Source organism: Marmota monax, unplaced genomic scaffold (assembly GCF_021218885.2).
Source record: "Marmota monax isolate L192 unplaced genomic scaffold, Marmota_monax_Labrador192_F-V1.1 WCK01_AAM20220418_F8-fsc00084, whole genome shotgun sequence".
Lineage (NCBI taxonomy): Eukaryota > Metazoa > Chordata > Mammalia > Rodentia > Sciuridae > Marmota > Marmota monax.
The window spans coordinates 6,728,621-6,754,745 of NW_026694575.1; the positions used below are offsets into that span (position 1 = coordinate 6,728,621).

The window sequence follows — 26,125 nt, forward strand, 5'->3', positions numbered from 1 at the left end:
CTTGACTAGACGGCTGTGCTGGGAACCCATGGGGCTTGGGGTGCAACACATGGTGTGCAGCTGTGGTGTCACAGCCAGGGCACATGGCGTCTCCACGGTGAGGGCCACTGCCAATCTCCCTGCGAAGGAGGGAGGGGACACTGCTGGCTGTGTGCCAGGGAAGGGTGACATGAATTCAAGCAGGGACCTGGGCTTCTCAGCCCACCATGCCAGGGGTGCTGCCCGCCTGCTCTGGTGCAGACTCCGTGACCTTTTCCTCACTGCTCGATGGCTCCCTGCGGCTGGCAAGACGGAGCACCCGGGCAGCATACATGGCCCGAGATCCACCCTGCCCACTGTACGGGCACCACACGGCCTCGAATTCCGCCAGGCCTCACGGGGGCCTCTTGCTCCGTCCCCCTCACAGCGCCCCCCGTCAGCACACTGGACCTGCCCACAGAATCCAGCGGGGCCCCAGCCCGTGGCTGAGCGATGCCGGACCCCGGCCCTTGACATCAGCACGGGCTGCCTGGGCCACGCCGCGGTCAGCCACCTCCCACCAGGCTGTGAGCTCTGGAGGCTCCTCCTGGCCCCCATCTAGGCTGCATCTCAGGGACCCTGGCATGGAACAACAGGGGGACAGGTGGGAAGGGGGAAGGTGTGGGGGGGCGGGAGGGCAGGTGGGCAGGTAGGCAGGAGGGCAGGAGGGCAAGAGGGCAGGATGGCAGGTGGGCAGGAGGGCAGGTGGGCAAGTGCATGAGTGGGTGCGTGCACAGATGGATGATGGGGGAGAACAGGAGGGTAAGTGGACAGATGGATGGATGGATGGACAGAGCAAGTGAGAAGGTGGGTGGATGGGTAGATGGGACACAGGGGACGTCAGGAGGAGGAGCTCCCAGGTCTGCCTTCCCCCGGGGCATAGGAGTGGCAGGGTCTTGGGCCATGGACAGAGGCCATTCCCGCTCCACGACCATCACGGAGGAAGTCACTGTCACAGGCACCTCTGCCCTCCGCCCAGTGCCAGCCTGACAGACTCAGACACACGTCCAGAAAGAGGTCAGTGGGTGGAGAGAGCCAGGAGCCGCCCGAGGCCCGGCGCCAGTCCTCCACAGCCGAGAGCGCTCGGTCTCCTGATGGACTTGGGGGCCACCCAGGGACACGAGAAAGTGTGTGAGCCACCAGGGGTCCTCTCTGGGATTGCGAATTTTTGGCTTTCAAAAGCCTGAAATTGGGCTGGGGATGTGGCTCAAGCGGTAGCGCGCTCGCCTGGCATGCACGGGGCACTGGGTTCGATCCTCAGCACCACATACAAATAAAACAAAGATGTTGTGTCCACCGAAAACTGAAAAATGAATATTAAAAAATTCTCTCTCTCTCTCTCTTTAAAAAAAAAAAATGCAAAAGTCTGAAACACCTTTACTTTCCTAACACATTTACCACCACTCTGGCTGCCGCTCGTGCACTCAGTGAGCATTTTACATCAGGATGGACCATGGATGGACGGGTGGGCGGATGAGCAGTGTCCTCCCTTAGACCCAGGGACATCCGGTCCTCCACATGACAGAGGACAGGAACAGGACGTTGTCACCTTAGGTTTCTGAGTCTCTAGACAGCACTCGGCTGAGCTGCAGCCCCCTCGGCCCCCCAGGACACACACGGTTAACCGTCTGCCCAGCAGAGAAACCACCTCCCAGTCAGTAACTGCCAAGTGTCAGCCCGATGACAAACAAGACGGCCAAGTTTCAGAACAAGGGACACTTAAGAATGGTGAGATCCTGAGGCACAAAGGCAGAGGGCGGCAGGACTTCCAGAGACTGGCATCCAATACCCCGGGAGGAGAAGGCTGGCAGGCCAACCTGGCACGGGTGGGCAACACTTGGCCTCAAAGTCCTCTGGGTCAGCAAAGAGGAAAAGCTCCCACATGAGGGCCCCAGATCTGCCTGGGGGCCTTGGCCGAGGCCGGGCAACCTGTCCAGCTTGGCCAGGCCTGTGGGAGCGGCTGAGCTCTGTTTCCAGAGGTGGCAACGGGGCCAATCCCGAGATACGCTGGTGGAGGGGGTAGAGGGTGGCCGAGTCCCTGCCTCCGGGGCCTGGGATGGCCGCTCCCAGCGAGGCCGCCTGGGAGAGGGGGGCCCTCCTGAGTGCTGGGCCCAGAGCAGGCAAGGGAGGACAGCTTCTCAGGCAGGACCTCTTGACCACCGCTGGCTTGTCCTGGGCTCTGTGCAGGGCATCCTCTGGCCCACCTGCTGCCCAGGCAGGCTCGGGTCTCCCCAGGGTCCAGGGGGGCCCGTCCTTTTGGATCAACATGACTTTCCATGCAGCTTTATATTCCTCTAAAACTAGTCTCCGTGAAAAAGAATAGGACGGTTCAGGAGAAAATCAAAGCTACCCATCATCTGGCGCATCTCCTTCCACAGGGACACACCGGGGACTGTCTGGCCATGCCAGCCCTATGCTGCGCAGCTGGGGGCTGCGGGGGCCTCAGGTGACCTCTTCATCACTTTCCACCTTACAGAGGAAGATGTCAACGTGCTGCTGGGGGCCCGGCCGGAGTCCACCCGGGAGAGTGACGGACAGGCGGTGCCCAGGGCAGGACCCCAAGCCCACATTGTCTCCCTCCCCCCATAGGCTGCCCCTTGCACTTTACAAAATCAGGGTCAAGCTGCAGACGTCGGTCGGCCATCGCCACTTTCTCTTTCTGATTTATGTTTTAATTGGCACATCATCACCGATGCACCCATGGGGTCCAGTGTGGGACTTCAAGCAGGTATAGGAAGTGACCTGGTCAGATTGGGATGCCCAGGGCGTCCCTCCCCCAGCCGATCATCATTTCTTCCTTCTCATGGACATGCGCAACCACCTGCAGTCCAGCAGCCAGCCTGCAGGACACCAGGAGTGGGCTGCTGCCCACTGCACCCCACCTGTCCACCACGCTGCCCGCCTGGTCAGCACCGGCCACCTCTCCACTCTGAGTCCAGCATTCCGAGCCGCCATGTGCACAGTATGCCACCAACTGTCCTCTGGAGCACAAACGCCGTTGCCAACATCAGCTCAAGTAGCCGCAGACTGCTCCACCCAAACGTCAGGACCACGGCCCGCCCGGCCAACCCTGTGATGGCCACTCTCCTCTGGTCACACAGAACCTGAATCCTAAGATGTGACTGACGTGCTGCCCAAAGCACTCCAAAGGCTTGAGTGGACCTGCATCCCCGAGTCCTGGCCAACACGACGTCCAGTCCACACCTAAAGGGGAGCTGGGTCCGTCCGTCCCCTGGCTGTGCGTCCCCAGACTACGGGGCCCACGGTGACAGGGGCCATTATCCCCACTTTGCAGAAAAGGAAACCAAGGCTCAGGGGGTAACAGCCCTTGCCCGAGGCCAGTGGCTCAGCTGGGACCTGTGGGTACAGTGCCCAAGTCAGGGGCCTCTGGGGTGAGGCTCCTGCAGGAGGCGCGGGGGCTTCTGCAGCCACTCGTGCTGGCCACAGGGACGTTCTGCAGGGACCCGACAGGCGGAGGCCAGCGCTGCTTACCAGCCCCAGATCTGGGGCTCCCGTCACCTCAGGGCCTCTAGGAAGGGGCTGCAGAAAGAGCTCATTGCCCCCCACCCCAGGACAAGAGCCCACAGACACAAAGCCCTGGCCCAGTGGGAGGCCACCTCCCTGGGGACAGAGGTTGTGCTAACATCAGGGGCTGCTGGGGGGGGGGGGGGCGGCTGGCTTTCCAGAAAGGACCAGGGGAGAGGCACAGCCTGGTCTCCCTCCAGGGTGCTCTCTGGGCCAGAGTGCCCTCAGCCACCTGACCTCCCCGTGGAGGCCCCGCCTTGTCCCTGGGAGGCTGATGGCCTTCCTGCCCTCTGGGGATCAGATCTGTTTACCCAGAGGGGACAGTAAGGACGAGCTGGAGCCCTAGGAAGCCCCGGCCTGTACCCATCCAGGCCAAGGGTATCTGGGGCCTTGGGGAGTTCACCTCTGTCCACCCCTCTGAAGCCCAGTGACCAGCCAAAGTTGACCAGAACCAGCAGTGACAACAGTCACACTGGCCTCTTCCTGGGCACCAGGCAGGGCCCGAGGGCTGGCCACACAGCACTGTCTCAGTGTGCAAACTACTATTTTGATTTACATTTTATAGCTCAAGATACTGAGGCTCAGAGGAGTGAACTAACTTGCCCAAGGTCACACAGCAAATGAGTGGAGCTGGAGGACGCCCAGGACGGATGCCAGGACAATCCTGCTGAAGCCCAGTGGAAGCTACTCTTCCACAAGGGCACCTTGTGCCCCAACCTCTCCCCACCCCTCCCTCATCTGGCCTCTGTGGACTTGGCATCTGCCAGAGAAAATGAGCAAGGAGACACACAAGAGGGACAGGTGCTCTGAAGGAATGGACAGGGAGCTGTCAGCTAGTCAGAGTGGGGGACTCTGGGTGGAGGACCAGCAGCCTGGTCACAGGAGACTGGAGGCCAGAGGACCAGAAAGTGCAAAGGTCCTGAGGCAGGGAGGCAGTGATTCTCTGTTCCTCCTCCCCCCTGCCCAGGCTGGTGGTTGGCTCCTGTCTCAGTGCAAGGACCCGCTCCCTCCTCCCTCTCTCCTCCCCGGAGCTGGTTCTGGCTTTAGAACAACCTGTTGGTGAGTGGGAACTCCGTGGCTCCAGGGGAAGGAAGAGGGTGTGCAGCAAAAGAAAGAGGAAGCGAGAGTGTGGAGGTGAGCAGAGGGCGTTTCCGCACACCTCCTGCTGTGCAGGCCCAGGGCGCCCCAGCCCAGACCCTGTGGTCCCAGCAGCCTGGGGTGGCCCAGGAACACCCAGACTCCCGCGATGCCTGCCCCTCCCCCACCACTTCCTCTGCCCGCCCCGCCCCTCCCCCACCACTTCCCCAGCAAGTGAGGCCACCAACACCCTCTCCCCCCACCCCCCGCTGGGCGGGCCAGGGAAGAAGGGTGGTGTCGTGGGCCACAGAAGCCAAGGCCATGGGAAGACATCACACTGAAGTGACCTGGGGCCCTCCTGCTCCCAGTCAGATATCTGGGTTCAAGGCCCAGGCCTGCCAAAAATCTGTGTGACGCCAAGCAAGTTACAACCCCTCTGGGCCTCTGCTTCTCTTCCTGGGACAGAAGAGGGTGCAGGGTCAACAGATGAGAACCCGGAGAGTCCGTCCCTGGGGGGCGAGGGGGGGCGGGACTCAGGACGGCACACAGTGGTGCTCAGTGAGGATCCTAAGAGCCAAGGCGTCCTGAGCTCTTCCAGTGTCCTGGACAAGGGGCCACCACAGGCTGTCTCAGGCTGGTGGCCTCGGCGCTCAGGTGTGGCCACTGGAACCCAGCCTTCACTCACGGAGCCCACCTGGGCCTGGGACGTGCTCTGCCCTCCCCCAGGTGTGCAGCCCTGGGCCAGCAGTTTTCCCCCTGATCACAGTCTGTCCCCTGGCCACAGAGGGCACCCGAGAACACACAGGCTGGCCCGCTCGGCTTAAGCAGGAAGGACGTGGTCACCTGAGGTCGAACCTGCCAGGTACCAACTCAGCTTGGAACTCAGGGCCTCTTGACTTGGCTGCTAGGTCTGAATGTCTCTGTCCCCTCAAACCCTCATGCTGACATTCTAGCCTCCAGGGTGATGGTTTTAGGAGCTGGGGGCTCTGGGGAGGTGACGAGGTCGTGAGGGTCACAGCCCCATGAAGGGGACTGGTGACCTTATAAACAAAGTGGGCCCAAGGGTGCTGGTTCTTCCCTTCCACCTGTGGGGACACAGCGAGAAGGGCCACCTCAGGGAAAGCAGGCCCCTGACACCAGATCTGAGGGAGCCGTGACCTGGAACTTGCCAGGTCCCAGAACCAGGGGAAGAAACCTCTCCTGTCGAGAGGCCATGTTCGGATCTGCAGCCTGAATGGACTGAGCCGGCCCCCAAATGCCATCTGAGGCCTGCCAGCACCCCAGGCCACACCCTGCTCCCAAGCCCACTGACCACGGGGTCAGGATGGGCCAGGGGAGGGCAGCAAAACACTGAAGCCACCAGCCACGCGCCACTCCTGAGCCCCTGAAAGGGGGCGGCCAGACCCCCAAGTGCGTCAACTGTGACACGGGAGGTTCCAGCCCGCCTGGAGAAGGGGCACCGCAACGCTGCCTTGCTGCAAGTCATCAGATGCTGAGATGACCACAGAGCGTCAGGTCCACTCTTCCCGTCTCCCCCCTTGGGTGAACAAGGGGCTCCTGCCGCATTTCCGTTGGACGGCGCAGGCCAGCGCAGTCCTGGGCTCCCGCGGGAAGCAGGAGGAGGGACCGGCCGGTCTGAGGCCTCCAGAGCTCACAGACATCTGGGCTTTTGTGCCATCTGTTCACGTTTGGTTTGGCCACCCCGAGGGCCACACCCCCAGTCCCCAGCCACACCAGGCGGAAGGGACGGCAGTCAGCAGCCCCAGGCTCCCTGATGGCCTCTCTCCTGGGCTGGCCTCCTCCTCTCACCCTCCTGTCCCCATCCCACCTGCCCAGCAGGGGAGGCCACCGTCTTCCTGCAGGGCCACCAGCTACCCCCTTGGTACCAGCCACTCATCTACCTCACTGCAGCTCGTGGGGGCCTGTTGATCCGCCCCACGGCACACATGGGGAGACTGAGGCTCTGAGACAGGCCATTCTCCTACCTGGACAAGGCCTGCATCTCCAGGGCACACCCTAAGATGACCGCAGCAGGAGGGGGCACCCACCAGTGGTTACCCACTAACCTCAGACAGAAAATAACTTTTTGTTGTTGTGTTTTTTGGTCCTGGGGATCAAACCAGGGGCACCTGACCACTGAGCTGCATCTCCAGCCCTTTTTTATATTTTATTTAAAGACAGAGAGTCTCACTGAGTTGCTTAGGGCCTCACTAAGTTGCTGAAGCTGGCTTCAAACTCGCAATCCTCCTGCCTCAGCCTCCCAAACCACTGGGATGACAGGTGTGCGCCACCTGACAGGTGTGAGCCACCGCAAAAATAACTCTTAAAGAATCGCACCTAGACTAAACACGTACACATTTTTCTTATCAGTAGTTCCCTAAACGATGCAGCACAGCAGCCAGGGCTGAGCTGCAAACACCCAAGTCTCTGCCTTGCTGAGCAGCAGGAACCAGCCAGGGCCTCTGCTGTGTCACCAGTGTCACCAAGGGCATCAGCACTAGTGGTGTCTCCACTTCCTGGGTGGGGGCCAGGTGCTACCTGTGGCCCTCATGAGCCCTGCTCAGCCCTGAGGGCACCTCCAGCTCAGAGACAGAATTAAGCAGAGGCTCTAAATAGGTTTCTGACTTGGGGACCAAACGGGCCAGGATGGGACCCAGATCCCGGTGAGCCCCAAATCTCTTCCCTTAACCACCAGCTTGTACTACTGCTCGCTATAGCAGCAGGGCCACCTGGGCTGCTCTGGGGACCATGGGGGACAGCCCTGGAACTTCTCCCAGGTCAGGTGACCTCATGAGACGGTGGTCGGGGACGGGGCTCGGGTTTGGGCTATCTAGCCCCCCACATCCTGGCCTACTTTGGAGCAAGCCAGAAAAATCTGCCAGAGTGGCAGGACTTGAACGGTCCCACTGGACTGAGGGTCAGCCCCAGCCCAGCGGACAGGCCTCCTCCCAGGAGGCGCAGGCCACCTGGGTCTTAGCACTGAGTCAGGAACACACTCACAATAGCATGGACTTGGGTTTAAAAATACTAGGCTGAGCGGAAGTAAGGTTACTGCCCGGGGCAGCTCTCTTTCCGGAGGAGGAGGGGAGGCTGGGGGAGGAGGGTGGAGGGAGAGGCTGGAGGAGTCCTTCTGCAGCCCCTGAGGAAGTGGAAGCCCAGGCTTCACCACCACCAGTCCGGTGGAGGTGAGAGGAGTGGGGGGGGGGGCCCAAACACCCTCAACTCTCTGAACCTCCTCCATCTGATCCGGGCAGGGAGGACGGGATGTCACTTCCCTCTCCCAAAGCCAGCACACAGAGAGGGCACCTGCGGCCTGGGTCTCTGGGGGTCTGTGGGGATCCGGGATTGGCCCTCAGCAAGAGCAAGGGGCAAAGGGGACCTCTATTAATCTGTCACATTTCATTTTTTTTAAATCACCATCAGACAGGCATGCCCTTCGACCTGACAATTCCCTTCTGGGAGTCCAGCTGAAACATTACTTTAAAATGCAAGAAGAACTTTATAAACAAAGCTATTCATCAATATAGAGTCAGCTCTGCTAAAATGTTTCTTTTGAAAACGGCCACTGGAGAGTGATTTTACCCCAGTGCGTTGGAGTCCACTCAAGCGCAATCTTATGTCTGCAAAAAACCCCAGGTAAACGCAAATGATCAGAGGATGGAGGCAGACGCAGCCTCAGAGGCCTGCACCTCCACCACCTGCCCCCTACCCCCGCGGGTCACACAGGCTTCACACCTTTCTTCCATGGCTTCCTGAGCCACAGGAAGCACCCCTGTCCTCAAGCAAGCGGCAGGTTAAGGTGCCATGCTTGCTGTTTACTTACGTCCTATCCACCTGGCTTGAGTGAAACTTGTTACTGTTTGGGATTCTGATCTTTTCCTTTTATAATGCACCACTGATTGAGTGTTTGAATGTCATGCCCTTGACCTCACAAGGCCTCTGGGTTTTACTGCAAGATTCGGCGGCGTAGCGCAACGCTTTCCAGAAAGGAGTGTGTGACTTAGGTAATACTGTGCCCAGCACAGGACGAGCATTTAATCCTTTTTAACTCAATAATGTTTAAAAATAAACAAATAAGTAAACACACTCCTGTAGTCCCAGCTACTCAGGAGGCTGAGGCAGGAGGGTCACCTGAGCCCAGGGGTTCAAGACCAGCCTGAGCTACACAACAAGACTCCATCTAAAAAGAAAAGTCCTGACCTGTGGCGTCCCAGAGGCAGAGGGCTCCCGTGGCGAGCCGGAGGCCCTGGGTTCCACTGAAAAATAAGTCCACAGTATTCGATGGAACTTGGGGTGATTTTCTTGGTATCCTCCCAGATTTGTCGAAGAACCTTTTAAACGTTTAAAGGTTAAAAAAAAAAAAAAAAGACCAAAGCCAAAGTAATTTTTAAGAAGAAAAAAAAAAAATCACCTTGGCCCACAGCTGACCCTTTTCACTCCCACCGGCTGCCTGGCCTGGCCACCACCGGCACCTGGTTTGACCTCACCTGTTTCTGACCCCCGCCCACCGCTGAGGGCAGCAGTTCCCACCTCACGTGACACACTCTCTCTTCCCCACCGGCAGCCCGAAGAGGCTTTTTTCCATGATGAGGACTCGGAAACCTCACAGCGTGGGAGAAATTATTTTTTGGAAATTGGCTGCCACCACATGAGATTTGGGTGGGAAGGACCTTGACCTTGTGCTAATCAATCCGCAGACAGATAAGAGTTTATCTGGGAGAAGAAACGGGCTCCACACCTTGGAGACTGCTCATGTGAAGAATCTCATCAAATAATCTGAAAGGAGTGTGTGACTTAGGTAATACTGTGCCCAGCACAGGACGAGCATTTAATCAAAAAAACTGCCAGAGTTCTCCCTGGCAGTGGCGATGAACTTGACTTTCTGTAGGCTTGACAAGTCCCAGGCAGGCCTTCACCCCCGCCTGGGCTGTAGGGACAGCCACCTGCTGCGTCTAAGACAGGCTGGCCCTCTTCCCCAGGTCACAGCCAACTGTCAAGTCAAAATGGAATCTCTGGTCCCAGCCATAAAACCAAGACACAATTTCTGGCTTGTGATGCTACGGAGACCAGGTCACTGAACCTATGAAGTAGGCAAGCGTCATGGTCCCCAATTAGAGGGTCACTGGTAAAATCAATACTGACTTCAGCCTCAGCTGTCAGGGGTTACGTGGACGGCACCCCTGTGGTGTAGGCAGCCTGGCCCAGGGAGCTCGGATCCACATGGGTCTTCCCTAGTTGGTGAATAAGCAAAAAGTGTACACTGACGGAGAGCCTTGGTTTTGGTCCCCTCTCCTCTGGGTCCCCGAATCCCCACACGTAAGACGAGGCTGAGTTAGAGCAGAGAATCACATGCTAGGCTGTTAGGGGACAGACAGATGAGGATGGCGGGAACACGAGATTAAGGAGTAATTCCATAAAAGGGGCCCCCTGTGATGGCCCCTCATGCTTTCTTTTCCAAGAAGCAATTTACCTGCAGCCCTGCCTGGCCTATGTGGACAGGATATGCCACATTCCTCAGCAAACTACCTGTTAACCTCAGGAGAAATGCAGGCCCAGGACAATGTCGATGGGAGGAGCCCAGGAGACTTGGTGACCAGATCCTAAAACTCAGGGACATAAGGACAGTTCCTCCTAACTTCCTCCTAACCATAATCTGTAAAAATGCATGGTTAAGAATCCAATTAAAACTGATCAGCATGGGCCCAGGTGACCTAGAGTGGCCATAATGGTGCGGACTTAAAATTCTGATGTCACCCTGCCATCAGTCAGAACTCAAGAGGTGGACCTGGGCAGGACTCTCTGGAAACTTCTCTGGGATCCCTAATAAAACTGGAGCGCAGAAGAGGGACATTGTCCCTCTCCTCTCTGAGAGGACCCACTCTCTCCTTTGGGAGTGTCCCCTTACCTTTTTCCTATCCCTTCAATAAACCCATTCCTGTTCCTCTGAGCGACATGGCTGAAATCTTTCTGACTTGATCACAAGAATTGGGTTTGAAGAGGGGTTTTTGGCTGCCTCCGCTTCCCAGCAGGCCCCGGCTCTGTAACAAAGCCACGTTGATCATACAGCTGTGCGTCACAAGAGGACGGGGACATGTTCCAAGAAGTGCAGGGTCAGGTGAATTCGTCACTGAAAGAGCATCATGCAGTGCGCTCACACAAACCTACGCAGCATGGCCCACTATAGTCCTCAGCCACAGGATACAGAGATCACAGCCTATTGCTCCCAGGGTCACGGTGAACAGCACAACCCAAGATTAAGTCAAGCACAAGAGGAAGTTCTGAAATCAGGAGACACTGGGTGGAGGCTCAGTGGTAGAGCCCTTGTCCTGCATGCACAAGGCCCTGGTTTGATTCCCAGTGGCACCAAAAAAAAAAAAAAGAGAGAGAGAGAGATGCTGCAGGCTTAGGCCAGCTTATCAGGTCACACTCTTACAGTCAACTTTGCTTATCAGGAGGAAGGCACTCTAAAATGACGATAAAAACTATCCATAGTGAGTGCATAAGCCAGCAACAGCCCTTTATTATCAAGTCCTATTCACGGTACATCACAGCACGCCTTACCTTGATGCCGGTAGCAGCGCAGGTTTGCGTCACCAGCATCACCACAAACATGCAAGGAATTAGGCCCTATGACTTCACTAGGCCATAGGAATTTTTCAGCTCTGCCTGTGTGACTGCAGTTCCACGTTGGCCAAGACCTTGCTCTGCGGCTCGTGACGAGACAGACTAGCCAGGTGTACCATCAGCACAGGGCCCTCACCATCTGGTTGCCCTAGTCTGAATTATGAGAAGATAGTGGGTACAGAGGTGGGGAGGGGGCTTTGGTACCGCCAGCTCGCAGCTTTGGGAAATGCAGTCATGTTAAAAAAACGATCTCTGTGTTACAGGGACCCAGGAGGGGACAAAAAAACTTGTGGGTCAGACAGGGTCCCCTGTATGAAGTTGCTGGAGTCACTGGGGAGTTTGAGCCGGCTACAGCAGGCGGAAATGACATCCGGAAAACAGGGGGCAGGTTTGCCAGCATGAAAGCAAAGTTCTGCATTTAGGTTCAGATGAAAATGAACCACATCAGGGCACAGGGGGCAGGGGAGCGGGAGGGCAGTGAACAGGAAGCTAAGAGAAAAACAGTCCTGGAGAGCCAGGAGTACGCGCCCGAACCACCAGCTGCACCTTCTGCAGGAGGCTGATGCCTAGGAGCTCACCAGGGTCCAAGCGCCCTCACAGTGTCCAGCACGCATCTGCAGGAGCAGGCTGAGCCCAAGACAACCAAGGACACCGGCATGGCCTCAGGGAGACCGGCAGGGCAGAGGGGATGCCGCTGAAGAATAAAGAGTGCCTTGAGTGCTGGCAGGCAGAGAGGGGCAGCGGATGAGGGCAGTCTAAAAGTCACCCTGTCACACTGGGGCCTGCCTCTCCAACTCAGGACCTTTGCTCCAGTGGGGGTTTCCCAGCCCTGTAACAGGAAGTGCAGGCTCAGAGGGGAGGTGATTACAAAAGAAGCACCCACGTGGGCCCGGTTGGCCTCAAACCCTCCAGCACTCCAGGTCTCTGGAGCAGGGCCTCTCTGACATCGATTTGCTTAGGGATCATCAGGAATCTTCTGCATTTCTGAAGAGCTCCCCAGTGACGCTAATGCAGGTCTTCCAGGGACCACGCTTAGGTAATGAGGTTCCAGGCCAATTTCAAGTTACAGAGAGCCAGGTTCTGGGGGTCCCAGAGAAACCCTCTCTGTGGTTCAGCCTCTTGAAAGGGTTGGAGTGGCCTCCAAGCTACACAAGTCCCAAGGAGAGTGACAGCTGGCTTGGGAAGGACTGGCCCTCCTGGAAATACACACCAGCTCAACAAGTAGGAGTCTCCCAATCCAAGTTTCCCTAGAGGATGATGGGTTGGGGTGGTGTGCATCTGTAGTCCCTGACACTTGGGAGGGTGCAGCAGGAGGAGCCTGAGCCCAGCAGCTGCAGACACACCTGGCCCAGGAGGGAGGGAAATATATATATATATATCCCCCAGGTGAAAAGAGATTAGGGGAAGGGTGGAGTCAAGCAGAAGTGTCTGGGTCCCCAAAAGAAATGGAGCACTCAGCATTGGCTCACAATGCAGAACCCAGACAAGTTCTGCTTGCCAACTCGGTGAGATTTAATCAACTCTGCCCCACCCACCCCTCCACAAAAGAGCCCTGCCCTGGTCTTCCTCCAGGCGAGAGGTAACTGCAGTCTGGAAGCCTCCCCAACTGTGACTCAAATGTACAAAATAAAATCTGTTCCCCGCAGCTCAGCAGGCACAGGACCCAGACCTCCCCCTCTGCCCTGCCCCAGCCCACCTTTCCAGTCTCATCTTCCATACTAGGGGCCACAATTTGCCCTCCCTGTCTCTGGCCCATCTTTAGGTGTCCCCAACTCAACCGTCCCAGGCACAGCCGAGTGTGTCCCCAGTGCCTAAGCATTCTGTGTGACATCGCTTAACAAGTATGCCTCGCATCACAGTGTTTGGAGAGTGCCTCGGGTGGCCCTCACGGATGCTGAGATCCCATAACCGTCCCTTTGTCTCCCCCAGCAGCGCCGAGCACAGTGCCGGACGCCCAACGCACAGGAAGTGCTCAACAACTGAGCTGGGGCGGGGGCGACAACAGTGCCCAGAGGGGGCGCCCAGCGAGCAAGGACTAGCAGTGAGAACGAGGTTTTCTCACAAACGCCAGGGTCACCCGGACAAGGGTCGGGCTCCCGGAGCTGAGGGCTGGGCAGTCCTCTGCGCCCTCCGGAGCCGTGGCGGGGCTAGCAGAAGTCAGCGCTCCTGCCTTCCGGAGCGGCGCCACGAGCCGGGCCCCCTCCTCCAGAGCCCTCACCTTGTAAACCTTGCCGAAGGCGCCGTCGCCCAGCTCGCCCACGATCTCCCACACCTCGTTGGGGTCCAGGTCCCGGCGGACGTGCTCATATTCGCGGGATTTTCTCTTCTCGAAGGTAGACAGGCGCAGGATGCGGCGGAAATTGGCGAAAGCCATGGCCGGGGAGCGCGGGCCGGGGGCGAGGTTGGCGCGGGTGCGGGCTCGGGCTCTGGCTGTGGCTCCGGCGCCGCGAGGAGGAGGGATCGCAGGACGCAGCGGCGCTGGGGATCTCCCAGACCCGCCCTTCCCCGCAGCCTGCCGGGTCAAGTGCGCCCTGGGCAACGTCGCGGCGGGAGCACCCGGAACCGCGCAGGCGGCCGCGTCCCCGCCCCACTCTGTCCAGTCCCCTGGCCGCCTCCCGAGCGCCCGCCCCGCTGCGCCGCGCCCCACGCGCAGCCCAGATCGCGAGCTCCCTGACGCTTTCGGGGACCCTGCCCCACGCCCACCCTCCCTGCCGGCTCCACCTGCCGCTCCCCGGCAACGCCCGGAGACCCCCTAATTGGCTGCGGGCGCTCCCCGGCTCCGCCCGTCGCCGCAGGGCACTCTGGAAACTGTAGTCCCGGCGCACCGCCCGCGGGGAGCCACCGGCTGGACTTTGGAGAGCTTGGGGAACCACTAAGCGAGTCGGTCCCGGATCCGAGGGGCCAGCTGCACCGCGTAGCTCCCCAGAATTTTATGGGAGCACGAGGGACGGCCATCAAGTTGAAAGTTTTCGAGCGTCCACTGATCGTTGCCAGTGCCAAGAAGGTGACCACATCAGTTCATGGAATTCGCTTCGCCCTGCCAGGCTGTCCTGATCGTCCCCACTTTGCAGGTAGGGACGCCCGGTGGGCGAGGAAACACCCCAGGGCACGCACCGTGGCTGCCAGTCCGCCGCGGGTTTCTCAGCGCGGTGCTGCCTCCTAGTGCGCAAACGCTGCGCCCTTGCAGCCGCTGTCACGTCCGGGAGGCCGGGTGGTTCTCCTCTGGGTCCAGCTTCCCGGGGTTCCCCCCAACTCCCGCGCCCCACAAACCTGCCAGGTTCGAGGACTGGGAGCTCCATTGGATTTATTATCTCATGTTTCATGATTTCCTGTCTTACTTTTTGATAAATAAAAACTTTCTTACTTGTTTCCCAATTTAAATAAAAGATGAGCGCATTGCAGATGAAACAAAGGACCTCTTAAACCACCGTCGTCCTTGATCCTGGCGGTTGGACTCCCCGCACCGCGGCGGCTGCTACCTGCTTGTGACCTATAGACTATCACCTAAAATCAAATGCTTTCACCTAAATCTACTAACTGGGTTCCCGGGGGCGCGGTTTATCATGATATCCTTCCCTCGTGAACAGGTCTGAGTCTGCGAATGTCACATCCAGCAGCCCCCACCTCCGGGAAGCGTCCTCGTGGAGGTGGAGGTGCTTTCCCCCTTCTTGGTACTTGGAAAATATCCTTTGGGCAACGTAGGAGCAGCAAATTTGGAACGTTCCATTTGGAACGTCAACTAAAGACGCGGCGGTGCCGCTAATGCTTATGCAAAGGGTGCCCTGGCTAAATGTTGCCAAGCAGTTCAAAATGTTCCCACCACCACGTCGTGCTCAGAACTTTCAAGAGTCTTATCACTAAAAGGAGGAAATGCCACCCAAGACTGTTTCCACTGAGTGGAACAGGAACCAGCCCAAAGGTCAACCTTGGGTTTCAGACCATACGACCAGGTGTAGTGCGGGCAGAGGGCCATTCCCCCACTGGGAGATGGGGTCTGGGGAGGCTGAGGCTCAGAGAGCTCCCATCAGCCCGATAGCTGGGGGGGGGGGGGTGCCACCGGGATTCATCCAAAAATATGCTAGGTGAAGGAAGATACCCCAAAGACTGCATTCTGTGACTGCATTAATATGAAATGTGTAGAGAAGGCCAAGTTCAGACAGACAGGAGATGGGTGCTTGCCAGGGACTGGGTATGAAACAGGAGTAACTTGTAAGTGGAGGAGAGGGATCTTGGGGTGATCAAATGTTCTTCTAAAACTGGATTATGGTGACAATTTCTCAACTTGGTAAGTCTGCCCCAATTATCTTCCTTTTTTTTTTTTTTTTTTTTGTAAATGACTGGATTTTATGATATGCAAATTATACCTCAAAATTTAAGGGAAAAGAGGTTCAACAGAATCAGAACGACTGCTTTGAAACAACTAATAACTTCTGTTAAGTAACCTGGGTGCCTTTGCCTTGCTAATCTGTCTTTTGTTAGAGGACCTCGCCTTGAACCCAGGATGAGTGAAGGAGAGAGCTGGACATTGTGTGTGTGTGTGTGTGTGTGTGTGTGTTCTTTTCCTCTGTTTTCTGCAACAACTGAAGCTAGGAATTATTTGATAAATATTGTTGTCATTTGCATATCTTTAATTACTAATGAGTGTCTTCATAGTGTTTTATTAGAGTATTATAATTATGTATAACATTTAGGTTCATTTTGGCAAAATTACACATGCTAGGAATTTGATTTTTTTTTTTTTTTTTTTTTTTTTTGTGCTGGGGATTGAACCCAGGACCTTGTACATTTGAGGTAAGCACTGTACCAACTGAGCTATGTCCCCAGCCCAAGAATTTGATTTCAATCGCTATTTCTTCATAATTTTGTTAGATGTTTAAATTTCAGCTTGACTTGCTTGTTCAGAGCATATTAGATTTCCTGTCTTACTTTTTGATTGAAGGAATTGTTTTTAGATGCTCTTTTGGGGTTTAGACATTGCAAAGTCTTCTCCCAACCTCTCATCTATTACCTTTAGCCATAATGTCTACTGGTGAACAAAGATAAACTATATTGATGTTATCCAATCTATTTTTCTCCCATATGTTTTTCTGGAACTACTTCCTAGCTTTAATTTAAAATTATTATTTTTTTAATTTTTAAAAATCAACCTCACTGCAGCTTAATTTACGTTTAATAAAATGCACCTATTTAAAGCATAGTGTTCAGGCTGAGGCTATAGCTCGGTTGGTGGAGTACTTGCCCTGCATGAACAAGGCCCTGGGTTTAATCCCCAGCTCCACTAAATAAATAAATAAATAAATAAAGCATAGTGTTCATTGAGTTTTGACAAGTCTACAGGGACACCACGTATATGCTCTTTGGTGTCTAGCTTTTTTGTGTGTGGGTGCAATGCTAGGGATCAACCAGGGCCTCCCACATGCAAGGCAAGGCTCTGTCACTGAGCCACATCCCAGGCCTCAGCATAATGCTTTTGAGAGTCAGCATGGTATTCAGTGTATAGGTGGTCCAGTCCTTTTCATTGCTAGGTAGTATTCCCTTTTGTGGATATACCATAATGTGAATCCACTCAGCTGTTGAGTTGTTTCATTCCTTGTTTATTTTGAATAAGTGGCTGTGAACATTTGCATGTGAGTCTGCATGGATATGTCAGGCTATAGGACACGCTGCTCTGAAATATGGCACGTTGGTGTTTGGAAAACAGCAGAGGCAGGAAGGTCACCTTCATCTGGCCCTTTCTCCCCAGAAGCAGGTCACAGAATCTTTGGGTGCCCTTTCCAGACCCAAAGGATAGGAGAGCTAAACACGCATACGGCAGTAAGGATGGAAGAGACTTTCCTTGCTGAGCTGCCCCAGGCATGGCCTGGCCGTCACGCCTCTGTAGGCCTGCAGTCACGTGTCTCTAGGGCTGTCCACTCTCCAAACCTAAGCCTAAAACCACACACGTTTACCTATTTCTTCCCGTCTTCGTTGGCTTAGGAAGACTCCCATATCCCATGAAGTGTACACCAAGTAACCTTTTGTCATAGGGTCTCACCATGAACCCAGCGATGGATATTTCCCTACAGGTGGGTATTTCCGTTTTCCATGGGTGTGCCTAGGAGTACCGTTGCCGGGTCCCATGTTAAGTGTATGGTTAATTTTGTAAGAAATTATCCAGCTAATTTGCAAAGTAGTGAACTCCTGCTCTGTCGGAATCATGCTGTTTCCATCTCCAAAGGAGAGGCAGGGGCTCCTGGGGCTCGGACAGCACTAGTCCTTTTAGTTTTGGCGATTCTAGTGAGCGTGTAGTTGCATGGGGAAGCGCTTGTTGTGATTTAGGTATGATGTCCCCCAAAAGCTCAGGTGTGACGTTGCAAGAAGGCTCGGAGGTGCAATGGTCAGACGGGGAGAGTGGATTAATCCCTGGTGGGGATCAGCCTCGTGGTGACCATGTCAGGTGGGTGTGCCGCTTCTGAAACCCTGATCTCCAAATAAACTTTTCCTCTTCAAAATCGCTCTTGCCAGTTCTTTGGGTCGGGGAGATGACAAATTGACTGACACTCTCCACCAGGACTCTCACTCACACTCTCCTGCTTCCCTCTCCAACACCAAACATTCTCGGTTCTCTGCAGACCCCAGCCGGGGGGTCCTGCAACCCAGTTCAATTCTGCCACCATCTGCCTGGAGCTGACCCCAGCCTAAGCCACATTTCCAGTGACTGCGGGGCGTGGAAACCCTACCAAGTGATCCTGGGCTGGGCTGGGCCGGGCTCAGAGGTGGAGCCTTGGCTGCTGTGCACAAGGCTCTGGCTCCGTCCCCAGCACAAAATGAATAAATGGAGTGTTTTTTACTGTAGCAGAAACATAACTGTCCCATGGCTGTGGTGGTGACCTCATCTCTGAAGGCTCCACCATCTCTGGCTTCTGCCGCTTCTTGATCACAGTGTGCTTGTTCCTTATGGGTTTAGTTTCCTTGAGAAATTATTTCTGGGGTCTCACTGGGCCCTTACAGAGAGGGCGTAGACCTACTGGGTGTGCACAGGCTTCCCTTCTGCACCACCGCTCTGGGAAACCGTGATCCACGGACTCCTTCAGTGCTGCCGTGATTTCACCCTTAGAGCCGTCAGTTATTGGGGAGGAAGCTTGTCCCCACAGCTTGCTCCACCGTGTTGATGACATCAGACCTGCTTTGAAACAGTTTAGATTATTTGTTCTTTGATGATTGGATAAAACCGTCTGAGCCAGGTCTTTGCTCAGCACCTCTTTGAGCCTATCCTTTTGGTACCTGGTTACCGTTAGTGGTGGGTTAGGTTGAACTCCATCACGAGCCAGTCCTGGCAGAGTGACTCCTGTATCTCGCTCCTGCTGTCCAGTGTGGAAGCACCAGCCCTCTGTGGCCAGTGAGCACTTGGAGTGTAACTCATCTGCACTGAGGATTAAAGAAGTGCAAAACAGACACAGGATTTTAATTTCTAAAAAACATTGATTACAACTTGAAATATATTGGACACACTGGGTTAAATAAAATATTATTAAAAGTATTTTCACTTGTTTTAAATGTGGAAGATAGGGGGAAAATTGTTGTTTTTCCACCTTTTTTTGCAGTACTGGCAATAGCACTCAAGCTGGACAAGTGCTGGACCATACCACTGAGCTACCTCCATCCCTAGCCCTTGCTATTTTGTTTATTTGCTGTCCTGGGGATTGAACCCAGGGCTTCGTGCATGCTAGGCAAGTGCTCTACCACTGAGCTACATTTCCAGCCCCTTTTTATTTAATTTTGAAACAGAGTCTTGATAAATTACCTAGGCTGGACTTGAACTTGACAATCCTCCTGCTTCAGCCTCCCAAGTAGCTGGGATTATAGGCATATACCACCACACCTGCTAGAAAAAAAAAATCAATTACACATGACTCAACCTTGTGGCTTATATTATACATTTATTGGATGAAGTTTCATAGTAAAAAGTTGTACATAATATTCTTATATGTATTTTAATATTTTTTATCATTAGTTGTTTCTTTTCATTCTTAATTTTTAAAATCTTCTTTGCCCTTTCTTATCACACTTGTAAAAGTTTGTCTCTTTTATTGGTCTTTTTCTGAAAGAGCTTTTATTCTAGATCTAACTACTAGTTTCATATAAAATGCAGGATACAGAAGGATATGTTAATGCTCTGGGGATAAATCTGTAAAACCAGAATGTTCTCATCTACATGACAATCTGGACTCTTCAAGAAATAAACTGTAAGAGAAAGATGAAAGAGGAGAGAAGTAAAAAAAAGAACAAGAAAAACGAGAACAGAAGGAGCGTTGTAACTGACACATAGATCTGTTTAGGTTCCTGACTTAAATAATCACCTATTAAAACTTGGAATCAACAATTAAGACTATTTGAATGTCCCCTGGATATCTGATGCCATTTAGGAATGTTTCGTGTTAATTTTTTTAAAAATATATATTTTCTAGATGTTGATGGACCTTTATTTTATTCATTTATTTATATTTGGAGCTGAGAATGGAACCCAGTGTCTTGCACAGGCCAGGCAAGGGCGCTACCTCTGAGCCCAGCCCGAGCCCCAGCCTGAGCCCCAGCCCCAGCCTGAGCCCCAGCCCGAGCCCTGCTTCTGTTCATTTTGTGTTCTGATAGTGGCCACCAGTTATGTTGAAAGATGAAGAAGTTCCTCTTTTTCAAATACATATTCAGATATTTACAGATGAGCTCTTCTGTCTGGGTTTTGCTTCAAAATAGCCCATCGGTGGTGGCAGAGCGAGACTGTCCTGGCTCTGATGGTCAGGTGGGCGCTGCCCACACCACTGGATATGCCTGGTGTGTCCATTATAAAAAATGAAAGCTGGGGACGGGGATGGGGTATGGGGGGAATGGAGGTGGCTCAATGGCGGTGCGCGTGCTTAGCCCCCGTGAGGCCCTGCGTCCCTCGTCACCAGTGGAGAAAGAGAAGGAGCGGCCTGAGGCTGGCCAGGCTACCTTCCTGTTCCCTCTCTGGCAGGACCTCCTGCTGAAGCCCTGCCCGCCGTCTCCCTTTTTCTGGTGGCTTCCTGCCTCTCATGCTCCTCTGACCTGCACTCTGGATACAAGTCCTTCCCTGGGCCTTATGTGACTGACAGCGTCCTGGGTCCCTCTGGTACTTGGTGTGGTTTTCTATGCCGTCCGGGCAGGAGGGCCAGCGCGGTGGCACAGCACACCTTTCCGAGGTGGCACATCGGCTGTGCTCTGCTAAGCAGCCCGATTCCCTCTCGGGAGGTTGTTTTAGTGACAGACAGGTCATCGTGGTAACAAGAGAGTGGGGACAATGATACCTAGAGCAGAGCTAGAGGTGGAAGGAGGCAGTTTACCCTCATCCCCGGGCGTGTCCCCTGCTGTGGCCAGACCTGCTCAGAGGCCCTGCCCAGCGTTCCAGTTCCAGTTCCGAGGCGGAACCCTCCATTCTGCTTCAGGCTGCCAGAGCCGCTGGCTGCAAGGGGCCAAGATGAAACTGAAACAAGGGTCCTTCCTGTGGTACCTCTACCTGGACAAGATATACTGCCTGCTGTCCCTGCGGAACGTGAAGGCGCTGGTGGAGTACTTCTACCTGCTGGACGTGCACCGCAGAAACGCCTTGAACGGTCAGTGCCGCCCACAGGCTCCCCCCCTGGCTGGTGGCTGATGCCCAGGCAAACTCAGAGCAAGGAACTGGTGAGCGAGCACTTGTCCTCTTCCAGAGGAAGCACAGACAGGAATGGCCAACCGAGAGCTAAGACGGGTGGCCATTTGTGGGGACCCGGGGAGCAGGCCGGGGGCAAGTCCACCCACTACTAACGGGTGGTCCACCCATCAGGCCGTGGTAGTTGGAAGCATCCGCTTCAAGGCTGCTACCTAGAAGTACAGGGGACCCCAGGCTGGGGCGTACTCAGTGGCAGGGCACAGGAGTCCTGGGTTGGGTCCCCAGTGCGTGCGCACTCACCATGGAGTCCACATCAGAGGGGACCATGCTTAGCACAGTGCCTGGAGCAGCTGGTGACTTAAGGAAGGGTCGTGGTTATTGTGAGTATTATTGGAGGCAGAGGCCCCTGTCAGCAAGACTCTCCTTCTAGCCTGTCCAGTGGGAGCTGGTGTCAGATGGTCAGGTGACCCTTCTGGTGCTGCTTGTGAGTGACCAGAGAACACCAACAGTCCCAGTCCTGCCATCGAGCCCACAAACTAAGAGAGACCAATTAAAACACCTCAGGGTCTTTTTAGCATTGAGTAAAAAATCAGTTATCCCATCTTCGCGTGCACCCCAAACTCAAAAGACTGACATCATTCGTAAGAAGGGTGTCCCCCAGTTGAGATTTCCAAGAATTCATTTAATTTTAAAAAAGCAAATGATAAAGGGGCTTGGGACTCGATGGAGAAGCAGGTGCCTAGCTAGCACAAGGCCCCAGGCCCCAGGCTGAATACAGCATGGCGGAAATAACAAAATCAAGAGAGAACAGCTTCTCCTCACAGCTTAGCGCCCAGCTCTGCCACTCAGCTGCCACCAGTCATCCTCGGGTTCCCCCTGACATAGCAGTTGAGGTTCGTATATTGCCAAGTCTGCAGAGAAGGCAGCTGTGGGCTCCCTGGCTGTGCACGAGGTCCGAGGCAGAGACCCAGGGCTTTCTGACTCCACAGCCCACCTGGGTCTCTGGACCGTTTGCTGGGTGATCTGGTCTCCATAGTAACCAATCATGCCTGGAAGATACACACCTGAGGTCAAGCCACGAACACTTTGGCTTGAAAGGCTGAAGTCGTGGCCTTAAAGCTCACCTGGGGTGCCAGGGTTGACCTGAGTCCTCGGAGCCCAGTGGCCAGAGTCAGCTGGTTTCAAAACTGCACTTATTAAGTAGCTATTAGGTCCTGCAGGAAACCTTTCCCAGGGAGCAAGCACCCAACATCACCTTGGGCGGCTCCCTGCTGTTCAGACCTGGTGGGGCACGGAAAGGAGACCAGGAGGCCATAGAGACCCCCAGATCCTGACGTTGTGACGGTGGGTTCTCTGTGCTCTTAGCTTCAGTGGGACTCTAGATGACAAGGGAGGGCTCACATACTCATGGAACCAGGAGGTGGTTTCTTTTTTTTGGGGGGGGTGGGGGGCTACTGGGGATTGAACTCAGGGCACTCGGCCACTGAGCCACGTCCTCAGCCCTATTTTGTATTTATTTAGAGACAGGGGCTCACTGAGTTGCTGAGCATCTCGGTTTTTGCTGAGGCTGGCTTTCAACTTGTGATCCTCCTGTCTCAGCCTCCCGAGCCGCTGGGATCACAGGTGTGTGTCACCGCACCTGGCTCAGGATGTGGTTTCTGTAACCAACAGGCAAGGGGGGATTACACGTTGACAGGTTCACGTGAAAATTCCTCATGGTGACTGTGGACAGCCACACACACTGCATATATGAATGGCCCACTGTTAACCCATCCTGTGCTCCCCAGGACCCGGGGCCCAGGGGTGGCACGGCATGTGGGGCCTCCTCTCGTGTCTACACCACAGTGATTTATCCTGACTGTCTGACAGAATGTGCTTTAATTAATGCCCAGAAGATCCAGCTCCACTGTGAAGGGGCAAGGCTGGAGAGTCCCGTCCACCCCATGGGAAGCCCAGCTCTGCCACTCAGCTGCCACCAGTCACATCCCCTGGGAGTGCAGAAATGTGGACCCAGTCTTGCCCGTGTTTCCTGAGTCAGAATCTGTGGTGATAAGCCCCCAAGTGGCTGGATCGCCCGTTGAGGGGGTGGTGCCTGCTTCCCTGTAAGGCTGCAGGAGGTCACCGAGGTGTGGTGTTTTAAATGCCCTGCATGTCAGATGGCCACAAGGTCTGCTCCCTTCTCGTCCCAGCCAAACACATCTGCTTATATATCCTTGAGGGTCATCGATACTTTTCTAGAAGAGGAATTTTTTAAGTTCCTCTGATTTTAATTATCTCAAAATAAAGGCCCAGGTAAAATATTAGCATCTCCCAGAGAGAATTAAACTGTCCCTCCCAGGTAGGAGCACACTGTGCCTGTGTGTGTGTGTGTGTGTGTGACCTTGCCTCTGTGCCAGGGACAGGGACTTCTGCGGCTCGGAGCACGTGACTGGGGTCAGCCCTGATCACAGTCTCCTTCTCCATGCCTCCGGGCCCAATGCTTGTCCACACAGCTCAAAAGAGCGTGGGCCCGAGGGGCTGTGGGAGGAACTGGGGAAGCCAGAACCAACATCCCATCATTCTCCTGCCCATCCAGTGAGCATCGGGCATCCCTGCCATCCAGGAGGCTCCCAGCTGCTGGTGTTTGCAGCTGCTCTGGACCGACCCTCTCTTGACCACCCTTCACAGATGTGCTCTTCTTCCACTTCCTCTCCCACATCACCAACTTGAAATCGAGACAGATCAAGATGGTGTTCGACATGCTGGACTGGAATGCCATGGGCGAGATTGGCTTCGAGCAGTTCTACATGTTGGTTTGCATTCTGCTGTCACACCAGGCAAGTAGCGAGCGAGGCCAGCCCTGGGAGGCTGAGCTGGCCACTGCCTCCACCTGGCAGCTGCCTCCCCCGGGCCACAGGTAGCGCTTTATAGTTTTCCCTCCTTTCACTACAAACTAGAGGAAGGGAAAAGGAGGGGGTGTGACTTTAGCTCCTGGATGGTCTGTCCAGAACCTGCAGGTCTGCGCCATGCCACAGGCGGCCCTGCCCACCTGAGCCCTCCCACAACCCACCTCCCCCAACCTCGGCCCCACCCGTCTGCCGTCCTTGAGGGCTCTCCATCAGTGACCTCCAGTGCCCCGCCAGCCTTCTGCCCAGAGTTTTCTGCAGGACCAATGAAGCAAGGGGCTTCCTGGGAGGTCCATCTGCTCCTCGTCCAGTTCTGTGGATTTGCACCTTTCCACTCCTTGAAAGGGACCTCGTGTGGTCAGCCCCACCCCAGTGCCACTGTGTTCCCTGCGGTCTCCTGGGTGAGGCAGTGGGCTGCTGTAGCTGCAGGATGGCCAGCTGATGTCCCCTGTGGGGCACAGCCCCTCGCCTGCAGCCCTCCAGGGAAGGTGCTGACTAAACAAGCCCGGGGCTGCCAGGAGTGGAAGGCAGGCCAACTCGTCCCCGTCTTACATATTTCTCTCAAAACAGAACCATCTGGAAGAACAGTTCATGTACCGCCATTCGCGGCCTGTGTTTGACCTGCTAGATCTGGATGGGGACCTGAAGATCAGCCCCGACAACTTCTGCATGTACAGATTCCTCTTCAACATCGAGAAACAGGAGCTCAAAGAACTCTTCCACGACTTTGACATCACGGGTGACCATGTGAGTGCAGCGCCCTGTGCTGGGCTGCGTCTGGACCCCAGCCCTCCACGCACCTGGCCGGGCAGGGCAGGGGAGACTGCAGCCCAAGGCCTGGGCCGGGATCCGAAAAAGGCGGGGAGGGGCACGGCTCCTGGAGGCAGGGATGGGCTCGTGCCACGTGGTGGACCTGGAAGCCCCCCTGCAATGTGAGAGTAAGCGTGTCACAGGGTGGCACTGGCTGGGAAAGGCTTATAGATCTGAACTAGCAGAAAGGGGGAATTCTAGGATGGGGTCCAAAGAGCGAAGTCCTAAGCAGGCCATGGTGGAGTCGATGAGGTTGAGGGGGATCCCTGCTGGGCACACGGGAAAGCTGAGGTGGAAAAGGCTGGATCATGCTGGGAAGAGCCCTGGGGGCCGCCCAAGCATCCGCCCTTGACCCTTGTCCCCCTAAGAGTCCACAGAGGCGCTCTTCCTGGGCACTATTATCACACTACAACCATGTCCTAATCATTGCGCCTGAGTTTCCAAATTTCTAAATACGATAATAAGCCTATTGTCATGCTAGAAAGTAGCCAACCTTCCTGAAATAATTTCTTTTTTTTCTCCCAACTGAAGCGTCTTAATTACAAGGAATTTAAGCTATATACAATCTTCTCCACGGACAAATCCCAGAATAAAGGGAAGGAGAAAAAGAACTTGAAGTTGAAATCCACGCTAATGAAGAAAGTGTTCCAACAAGTTGGCATGAGCCATAAGAGTCTGTTGGAAAAAAATGAGATCCAGAAGTAGAGAATATCATTAAAACGACAGTTGTCACATGTCTAAGAATAAATATGAGCATTCACGCAGGCCTTGCTGTCCACTTCCATACACGGAGGGTCCAGGTGAACTCTGCTCAGTTGGCAGTTCTGGGGTGCCAGGACAGAGCCCGGGGCCGTGCACCCCAACTAGCGGCAGCCCAACCTCAAGTTACTGTCCTTCTGCTGACAGGGCTGCTCTTGAGGTCAGCTCTGCTCACTAGGGCCCCGTGTATGTGTCCAGGGTGACCAACACTTCCTGGAGCCAGGCGGCTGCAGGGCGAAGCTCCCCTGATCTCTGCTGCCAGGTCCAACCCTCACACCTCTACTCTCTCCTTCCTTAGGCCCAGACCCCTGGATGCCAGGCTGCACACTGGCCAGGGGTGACGTGCCTCCGTGTCAAGAGTTGGCTCTAAGGACATGGAGGCTGTCTTGTTCTTTTCTTTCTTTCTGAGACAGGGTCTCAGTATGTTATGCAGGCTGGTCTCCAACTCCTGGACTCCAGGGATCCTCCGGCCCCCGCCTCCCTGGTGCTGGACTCTGGGCGAGTGCCGCTGCCTGGCTCAGCTGTGTTCTCAGAACCTGAACTACTCTCTGATGAGTTAGTTGTTGACTAGAGTAATCATGGCGTGCCCTGTATACTTTTAATTCTTGTGTAATTAACGCTTTGAGTAATTTGAAAGTATTTTTGGCATTAGGCTTGTGACACCTCCCTGGCTGACTGGATCATGACTTTAGTAATGGCAGCTGTCTATAATATGCTTGCTATGGGGTGAGCAGTGACTTACATGACCTATGTAATTTTTTTCCGGTACTGGGGATTGAACCCC

At 54.9% G+C, this 26,125-nt stretch overlaps 2 protein-coding genes and 1 non-coding gene across 6 annotated transcripts in view; 1 reads left to right on the forward strand and 2 right to left on the reverse strand.

Moving 5' to 3' along the window:
- Window positions 1-13,768, reverse strand: part of Stk10 (serine/threonine kinase 10) — a 105,130-nt gene extending 91,362 nt beyond the window's left edge. For 2 of the 4 annotated variants that reach the window (XM_046421340.2, XM_046421339.2), the window contains exon 1: window positions 13,463-13,768. In XM_046421340.2, coding sequence (XP_046277296.1) covers window positions 13,463-13,618 — 156 coding nt within the window. In that variant the 5' untranslated portion in view covers window positions 13,619-13,768. Of the gene's footprint in view, window positions 1-11,181; window positions 11,728-11,822; window positions 12,195-13,462 lie in introns of those variants that run through there. The other 2 variants (XM_046421342.2, XM_046421341.2) reach the window with 2 other exon arrangements.
- Window positions 13,769-13,887: 119 nt separating this feature from the next.
- On the forward strand, window positions 13,888-25,346 carry Efcab9 (EF-hand calcium binding domain 9). The gene is made up of 5 exons (XM_046421343.2): window positions 13,888-14,315; window positions 20,682-20,849; window positions 23,555-23,703; window positions 24,343-24,519; window positions 25,114-25,346. Exons 1-5 carry the CDS (start codon window positions 14,177-14,179, stop codon window positions 25,285-25,287), a joined length of 807 nt encoding a protein of 268 aa, XP_046277299.1. The 5' UTR covers window positions 13,888-14,176; the 3' UTR covers window positions 25,288-25,346.
- Trnaa-agc (transfer RNA alanine (anticodon AGC)) lies at window positions 18,913-18,986 on the reverse strand. Its single transcript has one exon. It is a non-coding gene; the product is annotated as a tRNA-Ala (tRNA).
- Window positions 25,347-26,125: the final 779 nt, after the last annotated feature.

Coding starts and splice junctions, on each gene's coding strand:
- Efcab9 (XM_046421343.2), top strand. CDS start 14,177: ATGGGAGCACGAGGGACGGCCATCAAGTTGAAAGTTTTCGAGCGTCCA. Junction 14,316..20,681: donor TGATCGTCCCCACTTTGCAG/GTAGGGACGCCC, acceptor ATTCTGCTTCAG/GCTGCCAGAGCCGCTGGCTG. Junction 24,520..25,113: donor TTGACATCACGGGTGACCAT/GTGAGTGCAGCG, acceptor TCCCAACTGAAG/CGTCTTAATTACAAGGAATT.